Genomic DNA, 15,416 nt, shown 5'->3' with positions numbered 1-15,416 from the left:
AACCATTGGCATCGAGTTCAGCCCTAGACCACACGAGGTACACCCAAAGTGTGTCCGGTTTTAAAAACCGGACGTTCCAGTTGCTCGTGAAACCCGCAAAACAAGACCGATTAGTGAAGAATTAAAGACAGTCTATCGAATCGTCCACCTGAACTAAACGACTCACCAACTCTCTTCTATTCTAGCCTCCAATATTATAAGCATGAAATGAACATGAGTCTTTGCTTAGCTTATATCCCCCTTTAATTTCTTGGCATCAACTTCGTTTCCTTTCCTTCGCTCCCACTCCCTCACCAAAACCCCTCTGAATCCTCCATTCATGGACCAAAACCCTATTCTCTCCGACGACCCAGATGACCTTTCCCGCAAGACCCTCATTACCTTCTCTCGCAGACGCCGAAACAAGACGAACCCAGAAGCTGCTGCTCATCACAAACTCCAAAACCTCATCAAAACCCTCAACCCGATTTCCTTCGTCCCCTCCAAAACTCCTCTAGTGGACCAAAACCCTATTCTCTCCGACGACCCAGATGACCTTCCCCGCAAGACCCTTATTACCTGCTCTTGCAGACGCCGAAACAAGACGAACCCAGAAGCTGCTGCTCTTCACAAACTCCAAAACCTCATCAAAACCCTCAACCCGATTCCCTTCGTCCCCTCCAAAACTCCTCTAGACTTGCAGGCCAGGAGGACCTCCTGAAACGCCTAGGCCTCTGGGACTTTGCCCACATCCAGTTTGATCCCACTCTTCGGACTGATCTCATTGCAGAGTTGATCATAAACTACTGCCCTCAGGGTCGGTGCAGATACGTGGGTGATGCCCGGGTTATGCTCAGCCGTGCCGATTTGGCACGTGCATTGAAAATGTTATATTGAGAAGGAAAATTATGAAAAAGTTGATTTCGAGCAGGAGATTGTGGGGAAAGTTGAAGTTGAGGAAGAAAATGGTGGGAAAATCAATAGTGAGCGAGAAAATGGAGGGGAACTTGATGTTGAGGTAGAAAATGTGGAGAGAGTTGATGTTGACCATGAAAATGTGGAGGAACTTAGAAGTGAAAAGGTGGTAGTTGAGCTTGAGGATGAAGATATAATGGATATTGAAGAACCTAAGGAGGAATAGCCTAATCATTGGCATTTGGCTGGGAATGACAATTTCAGGGAACCTTGTTTGAGGAGGTGTGATCTTGACAGGGTCATGGATATGGGTTGTGGGAATGAGAAAAAAAATTATATAGAGTTGGGAAAACAAGTAGAAGAAGATGACAACATAGAAGAGGAAGATCAGGAGAGAGGTTTTGACCTCTCAATGAGGGGTTTTTCTTTGGAGGGTTTGCCTTCAGGAAGTCTAATGCAGGTCATGGAACGGGACGATATCCCTCATACCTCTGGTATGCCATTGCATGATCATTTGGCCTCAGAATTTCCTTCATCAAGGTGGGAGTCAATGCTTCCTGGAAGTTCCTCAGTTTCTGATAATGATCACGAGAGAGAGTTCAGTCATGAAAATGTTTATTCTCATCATGGTCTGGATGGTAATAAGAGGTTGAAGACTGATGGGCCTTGGCATAGTAAGATGCCGGGTCACTTTGACATGTGTATGGACCCTGTACAGAGTGGATGGGAAACATGGGGATATACAGCAGTGGATGGATAGAGCTAGGATGATGTATGTAGCAAAAGAACAGGAGTGTGAACTTGCTAAAGATGAACCAGCAGCTTTTACTGGCAGACTTGCCCAAGGCCTGGGCTCAAGAGAAGCAGAAGAGTCAAACTGAGAAGTTTAGGTTTGAGCATGAGGTTAATTTAATGCATGGCTATAGGAATGCTTTAAAGGCAACACAAAAGGCATTTGCTGAATATAGAGCACGCAATCCACAGGCTGTTGAGCCACTCTATAGGGATGTTGGAGGTTCTGGGAGTCTTGTTTTAAGCTCTGGACAATTCGAGAGGTTTCGCTTAAAGCAAGAGGAAGTAGAGAGGATGAAGCGTTATGTGATTGAAACAAAAATTAAGGACTTCGAAGCTGGCTGGATTAGGAAATTCGAAGCACACAAAACCAGTGTTGAAATAGTGAGTAATAGGTTACTGGATGTGGAGAAGGAAGTGAAACCTCTCAATGAACAGCTTACAAGACGGAGGCTTGCAGATAAGCCAGATCCTACTCCCAATGAATCATGAGGTACTCGGTGAGTCATTGATTTGTTATAGAAGTACAAATGTAAAGCAATTACAGCTTTCATTAGTATTGGATAATGCTACTATGCTATGATGCAGTGTTAGTCCTAGTTTTATGTGTGGCAATGTGATGCTGATTCCCTTTTTAATTTTGTTATTCACAAATGTAATTTGCATTGATCACCTAATAGATTATGGCTGTAACAGCCTTGTCCCATGACCCATGTTGTATATTCCTATTTGACATTGAACATTTATGTACAATGATGTCCACAGAGTGAAGATCTTATCAGGAATTAGAGTGGTGTCTATATATTCTCTGAATTTCGTAGTAATTAGTCTGCTGGCTTGGCAAAGCATCTCCCGTCCCAAGTAGAAAGAAAAGCTTAGCTCATGCAAACAAGTTCCACTATGAGTGCATTAGTGTCCTTTTAACTGTATAAGATATCCTCTATCAATAGTACGAGTATGGATCCGATGAGTGATAGGCGCAAAAACACCTACAAAGATATCCTATTATCAAATCAATTATATCGATGTAGTAAATAGAAAATAGGGGTCATTATCCGCAGAAGATTGGTGAAACTAAGACTTAAAAACACAAACAGACGCGTAAACCAGAAATCTGACAGACTCAACCTAAGAGCGGAAACCTAATTAATTAGCTAATCTAGACTCAACCAAAACTTACAAAATTAAATAGACACTAACTAGACACAGTGTCGGACTATAAAACAAATTTTGAGGGTATTCTGAATTGGTTTGATTGGTGAACAAAAATAAATAAGACATAAGTACTGCTAAAAACAAAATATTTAAAAATAAATATGGATGTATATATTAGAAAAACAATAACTAGAAACTTCTCTCCATCACTAGATATGCTTCAATCACCCCAAAACAATTTCAATAATTATAGATGAATGCACTCACAGTTAAACCAATGTTTTTAGGTCATTAACCGTATTACGTTCTCTTACTTGTCATGTTAAGCGAAATGTCGGTATCGACTTAACTATAATTAATTGATCTATGAAATGTTGGTATCTAGTCCAAAATAATTAAAATTATGAAGTTATAAGAACGTTTGAGTAACAACAAAAAATCTAAGGTCAATGTCGGTAGCCTTAGGCTGTGTTTGGTGCAGCTGGGCTTATTAGATAAACTGACTTATACTTATTTCTGAAAATAAGTAGCTGATAAGTAAAGTAACTAAGTGTTTGGTAAACTGGATTTTATAAGTGACTTTTAGTGGCAGAACGTTTGGTAAACTCAAGTTGGCTTATGCTTTTAATTGTTAAATGACTAATTTGGACATTTAAGATAATTTCAAATTGATTTTTAAAAATAATAATGTTTCATATGATTAATATTGGATAGATGTAACTACATAAATGTAAATATTTTCATTCTAAACGTGCAACCATCAAACTTTGAGCAATGTTGTTTCTTAATGTCTCCATTTCTTGTGCACCATGATGGTTTTGTTCTTCTACATCATCTTCTTCTTCTTCCATAGCTCCTTCACCATTTTCACTTTCTTCACCTCGAACAAAATGTCTATCACGATGCGCATATCTTCTAATATAATTATCAAGTGTCATAGTAGCAATGACAATTTTGACTTGCTTCTCGAATGAATATCCTTGCATGTCTTTTAAAATCTTCCACTTTTTTTTCCAAACTCCAAATGTGCGTTCTATAACATCTCTAAGTGAAGAGTGTGTTTTGTTAAATAATTCTCTTTTATTTCTTGGTTCTTGCCTACGATATTATTGGAAGTGTTGTCTTGGTCCTTTATAAGGTCTCAAATATCCACACATCGTAGGGTATCCCGAATCCACAACATAATATTTACCTATAAAATTATTATATAATAAAATTTATTAAAATGACATTTTAACCATGAATATCCAACAAAGATTAACTAAATTTAATATATTACCTGGTGGAGGATGAGGAAAATTCATTTCAGGATTTCGAAGAACTGATTGCATCACTCTTATATCATGAGCAGACCCTTTCCAACCAGCACATACAAAGATAAATTGCATATCGAAATTGCATACCGCCATGACATTTTGTGTTGGTATTCCTTTTCTATTAATGAATGGTGCTTTTTCTTCGTCACTTATTGAAGCGGGAATATGCACTCCATCAATAGCCCCAATACAATCCTGTGAATAATATTGTTATTTGTCACACCATAAATAACTATATACTAAAAAACAATCAAGTAAACATGAAAAATACCTTAAAATGCGGCATGTATCTTATATCCCTCATTATCTCTGGTGCAACGCCAATGAAATCAAGATCGTCCGGTTTAATTATTTTATTACTTAGCTCACACACAAGATCTAAGGCTTTTCCAATATATCTACAAACGGTTTCATTGGAATGTTGAAATCATTCTCCTACGGACCTAAGTCCACATCCTTGTCCTAACAAATACAATAACATTGCCACGATCTCCATATGACTAGTTCTATTTGAACCTAACAACTCCTTGTTTATAATTTTCAAATCAGTGCATGAACGATAAAATACGTGGTTCTGCATTCTAAATGCATTAGAACACCGAATTTCATTGCCTCCTAAAACTTCCATTATCCACTTATAACCCGTTTGAGAAGATGTCATGCAAGGAGTTTTATGGATATACTTATCATAATAATGTTGAATCAGCAGAGCATTAAGTTGTATAGCTCGCATGAATATCTCCTCCTCAACTTCATCATCATCACCTGGATTGTTCATAATTTAGACCTGCAGATTTCAATGGCTAAATATGTAAATCATATAAAGGCACAACCAACAATATAATAGAGACACATATTCTTCATATAACTTCAAATCTAAGAATATAGAAAGAGTATGACATGATGAAAAAAGAAAAGATAAAAAATAGTCTCATAGTCTTGGCTAAAACTTAAGGTAGGATATAAAAACACGAAATTAAAAATAATTCATGAATAACCTAAGCCTATTTTTCATTCATCTCAAATTGCAACCACCCTAATTTCATGTTAGGATCTTCCATAGTGTAGTACATCTCTCTCTTCTCTGCACTTAAAAACAATCGAGTGGCAAAGAACCACAATCTGGTTCCCTGCTCAGCTCCAGGCAATGAGGTGACATCCTTCATCACTTCAGTAATACTAGTGCGCCCATTACTGACTATTGAAGATGTTGTACTTCTACTTTCAATTGCAGAACACATTCTGCCAATTTCTTTGGCCAACTGTGCAGCACCTCCAACCTTTTTTGGTACTTTTTATTTATCTTTCAAAGCTCTCTCATTTCTTTTATTCTTAGAGGACCGAGTGTAATTAGATGCATCTCTCTCATCAGAGTCACCACTACCTTCAACGTAGTTAACATTGTCACATTCCTCCGAACTATTAGGGATAGGGATTGAAGAAGATGGTGCCCATGCATGCTTTCCAGTAGCTGTAATATCGGAAAACAATATATCCAATTTGGTTTCAAACTCGGGTGATATTCCTTTTTTCTTGAACCTTGCAAATTCCTTGGTTTTCTGCATAAAAAATTACATTTATCATAAGATGTTTGACAAAACAGTCCATTAGACATAAATTATCAATATAAAAATACAAATTCACATACCCCAATTATTTGACTCCAGCGCTCTTCGGTCGCAACAACAGTGTTGAGTTTGGGATCCCACCCAAGACCGGTATATTTATTCTTCAGATCTTTCCATAGTATCCACTCACCTTTTAGGGCATCCCACTTATTTTTCAGCTGTTTTTTGGTATAATCTTTTCCAGTTTGTTCAACAAAGGAAGTGATTATAGTATTCCATCCATTTGAAGTAAAATGAGATTGTGGCTTCGAATTTCTATGCACTTCCTTGATACATATGTCAACAAAAACTTCTACTAAGGACTCATTCCTACACGCTTGTTCTTTGGAATTTGCCATCTAGCACATATAAGTAACGAAAACACACAATCAAGTATTTAACTTTACTTGAACCATACACCAGATAAATGAACTCCTAGCCTATAAACCAAAATATTACTCAACATCACTAATGAAAGTTGGTGTTTAATCTACTACTGTATTTGAGTTAAAAGGTAAGTTAGTAACTGATACACACTACAATGCGATTATCATCTCTACAAAAAAGGGATTATGCGGGACGTCTGGGATTATCATCTCTACAAAAGGCAACAGCTGCAATGTGAATGTTAGCATATGGGCATTCGGCAGATTCAGTGGACCATGGAGCTGATTACTACCCCCAGTAAACTTTATTTTTTTGCATCTAAGTTGATTTTTCTCCGTTTTAAGGTGTGTTATGGCCTTTAGAAATACTGTTTTTCAAGTTTAATACTCCCAGTAGAAGTTTACTAGAGGTAGTAAACTTTAGTAAAAATTTTACTACCCCCAGTAAACTTTATTTTTTTGCATCTAAGTTGATTTTTCTCCGTTTTAAGGTGTGTTATGGCCTTTAGAAATACTGTTTTTCAAGTTTAATACCCCTAGTAGAAGTTTACTAGAGGTAGTAAACTTTAGTAAAAATTTTACTAACCCCAGTAAACTTTATTTTTTTGCATCTAAGTTGATTTTTATCCGTTTTAAGGTGTGTTATGGCCTTTAGAAATACTGTTTTTCAAGTTTAATACCCCAGTAGAAGTTTACTACTTCTAGTAAACTTTAGTAAAAATTTTACTAACCCCAGTAAACTTTATTTTTTTGCATCTAAGTTGATTTTTCTCCGTTTTAAGGTGTGTTATGGCCTTTAGAAATACTGTTTTTCAAGTTTAATACCCCCAGTAGAAGTTTACTAGAGGTAGTAAACTTTAGTAAATTTTTACTACCCCCAGTAAACATTATAAATGCTTGTTGGTATCAAAGGTACAAAGTAGTTGTAGCTAGGCATATTGAATATAATACTAGCGTCATATCTTATTACCGTGCTCTACCTGAACTACTAATGACACTGTGCACTGTTTAATATTCCATCCAGTTCACCAAGGATAATGGAAGGACAATAGAGGAGTGCAAGCTTAGGGTTGTGTATATGACTCCGGGTTCAAGTCAAGGAAATGAAGACAGAGCTTCTATGCGTGGTCTTGATACCAATTCTGTGAGTTTTATTGAAGTACATGATTTAGGAATAACGTTTTGTGACTTTTGTCTTGCTAAAACATACATGTGCAGTGTTTTTGTTCTGGTTTGCTGAAACCAATTTTTCACTGAACCACTTTACATATTTAGTCCTAGACTCTGGTGCATAATAGATTTCCTCTCTTGCATTTGTAACATGATTTGTCACTAGAAACCAATTCTAAGACTTCTGATTACAAGTATGTTAATTAAAGTAAGGGTGGTAGTCAAAATGATATTAACATAGCAAATGGATGATTTAAAGAGGCTCTAGTTGCTAGAACAACTGCGAGTGTGGTTATATTGTTCTAGCTTACTGTCTTTCAATTCATAGTCCCTTCCTGAAATCTTGTAAAGTCCATATTTAGTTTCTTTTTAAGCAGACCACATTGGTGTTTTAGTATAATTGAAACTTATTCTTCTAATTCCTACTCTGTACGTAAATTCATTATTTCATTGTAGAGTACAAACAAACAGGAACATCATTTCAAAGCTATTAGTATAAAACAGTCGTTCCTTGACACCATTTATCACTTCTGACAGTGGCAAATCATCAAGACAAAAAATCAGAATCAGCCATGCAATTTTCGACACAATCCATAACATTAACATAAACAAATTCAGTCATAAATGCAAACCCAGAAACTGCAGAAGGTCAAACACCCAATCAAATCTAGAAATATAAAATCAATTCAATCTCATGCAAAACACTAAGCTCAGATCCTAATTTGACAATCATCGAAAGGATGAGCATCGCCACAGACCACAAAAATCAAACAGAGAAATTGAAATTGAATAAACCGGAAACTAACCTTCAAGAATAAGAGGCTTGGGGTGTCTCTGACTGACTTTAGAGGGACAAGTAAGCGATGACCCGCTCGGGTTTCAGATTAATCAAACACAACCAGGTATGAGATTTGAACCATGATCTGAAACAAATCATAAACCAAATTGGAGCCACCCAGAATATATTTGAAACCATATTAACAACAAAATTAGAGAAATTTGAAACTGAAATTGTTAATAGACTTACCCAAAATCAAATATATGTTGCTTAGTTGCTGATTCTTGGATTCTTGATGTTAGATCGATATTGCTTGATGAACAAAAGGGAGGGGGCTGAGATGTTCAGTGAGAAAGAGAGATAGAGGGATTGACGAACAAGTGAGAGCGGCGCTTGGGTGAGAGAGACTTGAAGGGTTTCTGTGGCAATTCAACGTAATTTGTTGAAAGAGATGAGGGTACCCATCGGGATTACGAAAGTTTCATTAAACTACAGTAACCTCCCCTACAGTAATGCTTGAGCTTCTGGCTTTTAGAAGGAAGGGAGAACCTACTTCTCCTTTTTTATGGAAAAAGCCATGGCTTCTTCAAGCCGGAGATGATAAGTTACCAAACACAAGATTGCAGCTTCACTTATAATCACTGATGTGAAAAGCATTACCAAACACAGCCTTAGATTACTAAGGAATCACTTCACACAAATACTTACAAAGAACTTGTTATCTCTCACAGAATATGCAACGATATGTCGGTCATATACATATTCAAGATAATAAAACCCTAAAACATGCATCAAAGTATCGACCCAATGAGACATGCAATAGAATTATCATTGAACAATCAGTGAAAAAATTCTCATCTAAAATTATATAAATCAATTGGAGTTTGAAATCAAAGACATATCTAGAGCTTTGATAAGTCCCTAACTATCAAGGAATTTAGTTACACATAATCTTGAATAAAAGCATCAAAGAATACATGAGAGATGAATTAAAGGAGAAGAGACCGAACTTCCTTTTTCTTGTGGAGGCTTGATGATAGGAGCACAAAGTGTGACGTTCTTAATGCGTTTATACCTTATTCTTACTCTTTGTTACCTCTTATTTAATATGTTTTAGTTTATTTTGTATGAATAAGTGTATAGGTAGAGCTTATATCAATTATGAGTGAATTAATGATGAAATTCGTGCTAAGTGTTAAGAATCTTTGTTGAGATATATTTCATTGTTCGAGTAGGATTAATCATTTCCTATTTTTTTGTTTCTAACGTACTTATTCTTATTAGGAAATACAAATCCATGTTGGAGAAGGAAAGCAATCCTAGTTCCACAAGGAAAGAGAAGAAGATATGCACTTAAAAGCCCAATCCATGCAAGAATCAAAATGCTGTCAAGATTCGTAGTCCAACTTCGACGGGCTCCCCTGGACAGCTTCGATCGAATTAGAAGACGTACCATATATAGATATAAAGTTGTGTGAGTCTAGTTTCTGTAGGATTTGGAATCAAATCAATATCTTATTCCTACAAGGAGATATGACTGAGTCATTACTCGGAGGTCCAGTGAGCTCGGCAGAATCATCTCAGCCATTGATTTGATTTTGATCCAAGGGCTATGAAGGAAACTTGGGACCTTGTTTCTTCTACATATAGAGCACAAATCTATATCATAATCACCATAAATTCCTGCACCGAAGAATGTCAAAGAAGACATGCAACAAATTAATGAGAAGAGGTAAGAAAGTCAAAGAAGGCATGCAGCAAATTAATGAGAAGAAGTAAGAAAAATCAAACATGGCTGCAACAATTAAGATTCTTACTGGCTCCCTAATTCAAAGAAAGAAATTTATGTAAAAGAAAGAAGATATGCATTGAAATCCTTATAGAAGTCAGAATTCTGGCTTTGCAGGTCATTTGATTTTGACGGGCTCCCCTGGACAGCTCACAATGACTCAGAAAATGCATGATATATGGATGAAACACTATGGGAGTCTATTTTCAATTGCCATTGGAATCAGCTCAATATCTATTTTCTAGAGAAAGTTATGGCAAGAACAAGGCATAAAAGGTCAAATCTGCCGAATTGAGAAAATCTAGGAAACCTCAACCAATTTGGTTTCAACTTTGTGGCCAGCCTCCCTTGGGTTTCTTCCTCTATATATAGCACCTCATTTCCATAGAAGAACATCATCAACCTTGCACACAAATATAGCCAAAGCTCTTCCCAAACACTTTCATCCACCAAGAGCCATAGAATCCGAATTCACCACCCTTCATCATATTTTCTGTTCAAAGCTTGGGAGCCTAGGATACCATACTCTTGAAGATTTCGTGATACCTTTGTAAGGAACCTTGGGAGGAGAATTATAATGTGTAACTCTATGATCTTCATGTTTAGTTTTCGGGTTTTTATGTTCTTGTTCTTCAATGATTTATGTTTAGGTTTTGTTAAAGTTATTTTTATTCTTGTCTGAGATATTTGTAACTTTTGAATGACATGATGAATTAAGATTTTCGATTTTAATTCAATGATTTTAGATTTTATGCCATGAGTTTCTGTTTATTTATGTTCTTGATTAATTTTCGGTGTGTTCTTATATTGCATGTGTGATTAAGATAAGTAGTTGATGTCGTATATATTAATCATTCAAAGTTAAAAACGATTTTTATACAATTAGTTGATTAATTTTTTCTCCTTTTGTTCTTCCACCGATTATGATTTTAAGTTTGACATTGGATAGGTGCTTAAACATGTTGATTTCTCTATGTGATACGTAATTGCATGATAAATTGGTATGTTAGATGTCGTTACAAGACAAGTAGTTGAGCTCGCTAGTATCCATATATTAGGAACCAAATAGGAACTTGATGCCTGATCGAACTTAATATGAACTATGATACTTACGACATGAACATGATTGAGAATAGATTTCGATGGCTTTGTTCTTATGTGATTTGTTTGGTGATTTCTTATGTGTTGGTTGGTTGATCACATGTATATATTAGTTTATGTTTTATTTTCTGTTTGATACCGATCCTATATCCCAAAATCATCAAACTCTTATGAATTCGTTGTTAAATATTTGTGATTCTTTACCCTGGATGGATCTCTGGTTTGTAAACGATACCCTCTTGCTTTATATTACTAATGATGCTTACATGGTTAATATTGATCTTGAGTAATCGAACCGATCACTTGATGAGATTTTATTTGTCAGGCTAGCTGTGAAAGGACAAGCTTCATTCTTAAACTTTAACCCGTCATTGCAATTTTAATTGTACCCGGTTGGTTTTTACCTGTTCTGCTTTCATATTATTAGAGGGAAACCTTAATCTGTTCATAACCCCCAGTCCCCCACATTTTCATTATCTTGGTCTTGCATAAAGTCGACAAGAAATGATGTAAAATTATCCTGGACATCATTTCGTATTCTCTAATTATCCATGGATTGTTTGAAGTTGGAATGGTTAGATAAGCCTGGGATTTTCTTGTTGAATTTCTTAATTGAGGTGCAATAACTGGATTATGTTCTAGTAATTTACATAGAATTCTGTAACAAAGCAAAGCACTCTAGTGAATTCTGGAACTTCACTGTCATCTGAAACTTATGAAGTTATGTATCCTTATTGTGTTGTACTCGTATCACATGAATACATGAGAGCAAAGCACTCTTATTTAACTGAAACATGTTTGTGAGGCTGCACTAACCAAAGGTGAGTTGGTACTTAGGCTGCTTGTTAGGGGAGAAGATACCAAAATGTTTCTCAACTGCTGCACCATCCTTGAGGTTTTCATCAAACATGGCAAACAGATAAGTTTCAATAGCTCCATTAGGCCTCTTCGGAGTCCCGGTCTTCACATGATTGATCAACTTGCTGTAGTATGTTCCTGCATTACCAGTAGTTGCAGCATCACCACCTTCAGATGGCCAACCGCTCTCGGATACAACTATAGCCATGTTGGGTGCCCCTGCTTTTTCAAGAGCAGAGTATAGAGCATCCAACCAAGCATCAAAGATGTTCTGGTACCCATTACTACCATCCTGTACCACTACCCCTGGTGATGTAAACAAGGCATATTCTAGTTTTATGTCAATAGGGTTACCGATATAGGCAAAGTAGGGGTATACATTGGCAAGAAGTGGTGCTCCATTGTTGCCTAAAAAGGTGATAATCGGGGTAATGAATGAATTCGCAGGATCGCTGAATGCCCCATTTGAAGGAGGGAAGGTAGTTCCCAAAAGAGTTGTATCTATTGCTGTTGACACTTTGATTTGTCCTTGTAGATTGGTTGCTGTAATCGCATTCTGAATGTTCTGTATGGCAGGAAGAAGATATTTTGCTTCTGCAGCATCAGGATTGATTTAACAGTATGATGTCCATAGTTTGTTGCTTTTTGTTGCATTCTTTTTTTCTCGTTACTTTCTTCCTTTAGCTGATTATTATGTGTATAACTTTTATGGTATTGCCTCCGCTTATAGTTTGTATGTTCTGTTAAATGTTTGGTTATAGTCTAAACCTGCATCTATAAATTGGTCATACTTGGTCTATACACTGTATAAAGATTTTACCCGATCGAATGATTTGGTGTTAGGTAGTGGCCATTATATTGTTGAGTAGAATCCCAGATTCAGACTATAATTTAAGGAGCGGAATACTCATTTTGGTTTAAGTTTCTAATCTGAATTAATATACACTCTGATCAATCTTATTAAGGAAAACAATTGTATGCTCACGCAATGACTGTCAAATTCTCAAGTACTGGACAACTGAATATATATTCATTTTGACTGGGTCTGAATCAAATGTGGGTTCTGTGTGTATAATTGATAAATATTTCTCAGCCTTATATTTTTTGTGGCTCTTTTTATTTTTGGGTCAACCTTGAGCATAAGAGGCAAAGTTCTCCTATAATCACATGTAAATCTGATCTACTTGCAAGGAGTATCACGCTCTTTTGTTCCATGCTTATATATTCTTTTGTTCTGTATGTATGTAAAGAGGGGTTCCATTGTTGCTGCAATGTTTTCTCCATGGTTTTGTGAGAATGAACTCATGCTTTTATCAGGCAGTGTATGTGAAACCTCTAATTTGAAACCGATGATAAAGTTGTCTAATAGACACAGACTAATTGTATACATAATGTGGTTGCTTTGTTGTCTACAATGAATAAATTTGGCGAAAGTTGTTCATTTTTCTTTCAAGTGTCTTACAATGCTTATACTATATCCAATGATGCGTGTTTGTTGTTCTTTTAATTGTTTAGATTACAATGCTCGAATGTAACAAATCTATCAACCCAATGATAGAATAATGTCCATGTGAGAATGATTAATGTGTTGTATTGTGTACCTATTCGATCTAAAATCGGTTAAAATATAAATCTCGGCTTGAAATGGTTTCCATGATTTTTCATATGGTAATGATAGGGTTTAGGCCTTCAATTTGTTTTTTCAAAACGTTGCCAATTGAGTAAAAACTACCTTAAATTTCCGAAGAGTTTATAATTCATAAATTAAGCCAAAGAAATACTGTTCATGTTTAGATTTGAGAATCCATTTAAAAGGAAAGCACGTAATGTCAGCCGTCACAAACAAACCAATTTATTTGCATTGGGTCTGTTGACATATGTTCTGTCATGTCGCCTCCGTGTCACGCAGCGACGTCGTTGTTGTAATAACCCGATTTTTTTCAGAACGATTATTAGATTTTTTTTTAAATTTATAAGTTGGTGAAATTCATTAAACGTGTTTGTGTCTCTTTGCGCCGTCGGAAATCGAAAACGGAAACGTTATCAGAACGTTTATTTAGAAAAGCGTTACGTTTCCGCGACGTGAGTATCGACTTTTATTTCGTCGCTCGTTTGCGAAAACTTTTTTCACGAAAGTTGTAGAGCTCGTCGATACGAGTTCGTAGACGCATCACGCATTCGAATCAGACGTCAGACGTGAAAGTTATTAACGTTGGAAGTTAGTTTCCGATTTTAGAAACGAGTATAAAAAAACATTTTTCAGATTAGGATTTCCATTTTTGGAAACCCCTCTCTCTCTCCGCCTCCCTCTCTTCTCTCTCCCTGAATTCTCTCTCTCTCGCCTCAGAAAAATCGCCTCCGGCGATCTGCTTCCCTGGGCCGCCGTGGCTCTCACCGCCCAGCTCTATGGCATCACGAGGACCTCCGCAGCAACCCTCGAGCTTGTCGCCCCTTGCCTTGCCGCCATGAAGCCGCCCGACGTCGCCAAAGTTTATGCAATTCCTCCGCCATGCCTCTCCGCCATCACCGTGCCCGAGGCGAGCTCGCCACCATCAAATCGAGGTGGGGTTGATGCTTAGGATGATTTTTGTGATTGTTGTGATGGTTTTTGTATGTTTTGGAGTGAGATCGGAGGGGAGGATGGAACACAGCCGCCTTAGGCGGCGCGTGTGGGTGCGTGTGGTAGCCTAGGGGCGGTCTGAGACTGTGGTGGCGTGAAGAGGAGGAGAGGAAGGGTTTTGGGGCGGTGGTGGCATGATACGCTCCGGTGTCAGAGTAGGCGTGTGGGCCCCACGCGCGGTCGCCGGAAGTGGCGCGTGTACCCCACGCGCCGTCACGTGCGACGGCGCGTGAATAGTGTTTTAGAAACAGTATTTTTGTAAAATTTATTTTTTACGTACGGTGAATGTAAAAAGTAATTTACGTACAGTAAATATAAATTTTTACGTTCGGTAAATGTAAATGTAAATTACATTCAGTGAATATAAAAGTAATTTCGGAAGGGTAAATCGGTAATTATTATTTACTGAAACAGTATTTACGATTGAATAGTATGCATACGTACATAATACGTAAAACAGTATGTACTCGTACATGAATACGTAATTGATGTGTATTTGTACAGTAATACGTGAACAGTGATTTCGTAAAACCAGAAATTGTTGAACAGTAACATAATATTATTGTTTCGGCATTTAAGGTTTACGTAACGATTCTAAATTCTTTTCTTCTCTTTTCAAGGTGATCGATAATTGAAGGAAAAAATTTACTTTCGAGATTATAAGGTGAGTAAAATCTCACATTACGAATCTACCCTTGCGGTAGTTCGAGATTTATGCAGAATTTTAAAGAATGAAATATGAAATGTATATGATATAGTGGAATATATATTTGTATAAATGGTAAATAGGTACATATATATATATATAGTTTGTTATATTATATACTGACATGATTTCATTGTGAATATGTTTATTTGATGATGAGATTTATATATCGAGCATGTGATCTGATTTGTACAATATGATATGATGATTATTGTACGTGGTTTTAACATTGTGTTTTGTTAAA

General features: G+C 36.7%; 2 protein-coding genes across 2 annotated transcripts; both read right to left on the bottom strand.

The window, feature by feature from the left end:
* Window positions 1-3,581: 3,581 nt before the first annotated feature.
* LOC126787244 (L10-interacting MYB domain-containing protein-like) lies at window positions 3,582-6,123 on the bottom strand. Its single transcript, XM_050513160.1, has 3 exons — window positions 5,806-6,123; window positions 5,499-5,716; window positions 3,582-3,753 (listed from the first exon to the last, which is right to left on the bottom strand). The coding sequence occupies exons 1-3, from the start codon at window positions 6,121-6,123 to the stop codon at window positions 3,582-3,584; spliced, it is 708 nt and encodes a 235-aa protein (XP_050369117.1).
* A 5,676-nt stretch (window positions 6,124-11,799) lies between these two features.
* On the bottom strand, window positions 11,800-12,456 carry LOC126787243 (glucan endo-1,3-beta-glucosidase-like; the record flags this gene model as incomplete). The annotated part of the gene is made up of 1 exon (XM_050513158.1): window positions 11,800-12,456. A coding segment is annotated over one exon (657 nt), but the record flags the coding sequence as incomplete, so codon positions are not given.
* Between the last annotated feature and the right edge of the window lie 2,960 nt (window positions 12,457-15,416).

This window comes from Argentina anserina, chromosome 3 (assembly GCF_933775445.1).
Source record: "Argentina anserina chromosome 3, drPotAnse1.1, whole genome shotgun sequence".
Lineage (NCBI taxonomy): Eukaryota > Viridiplantae > Streptophyta > Magnoliopsida > Rosales > Rosaceae > Argentina > Argentina anserina.
The sequence above is the reverse complement of the archived record's forward strand: the minus strand, read 5'-3'. Positions and strand labels throughout refer to the sequence as shown.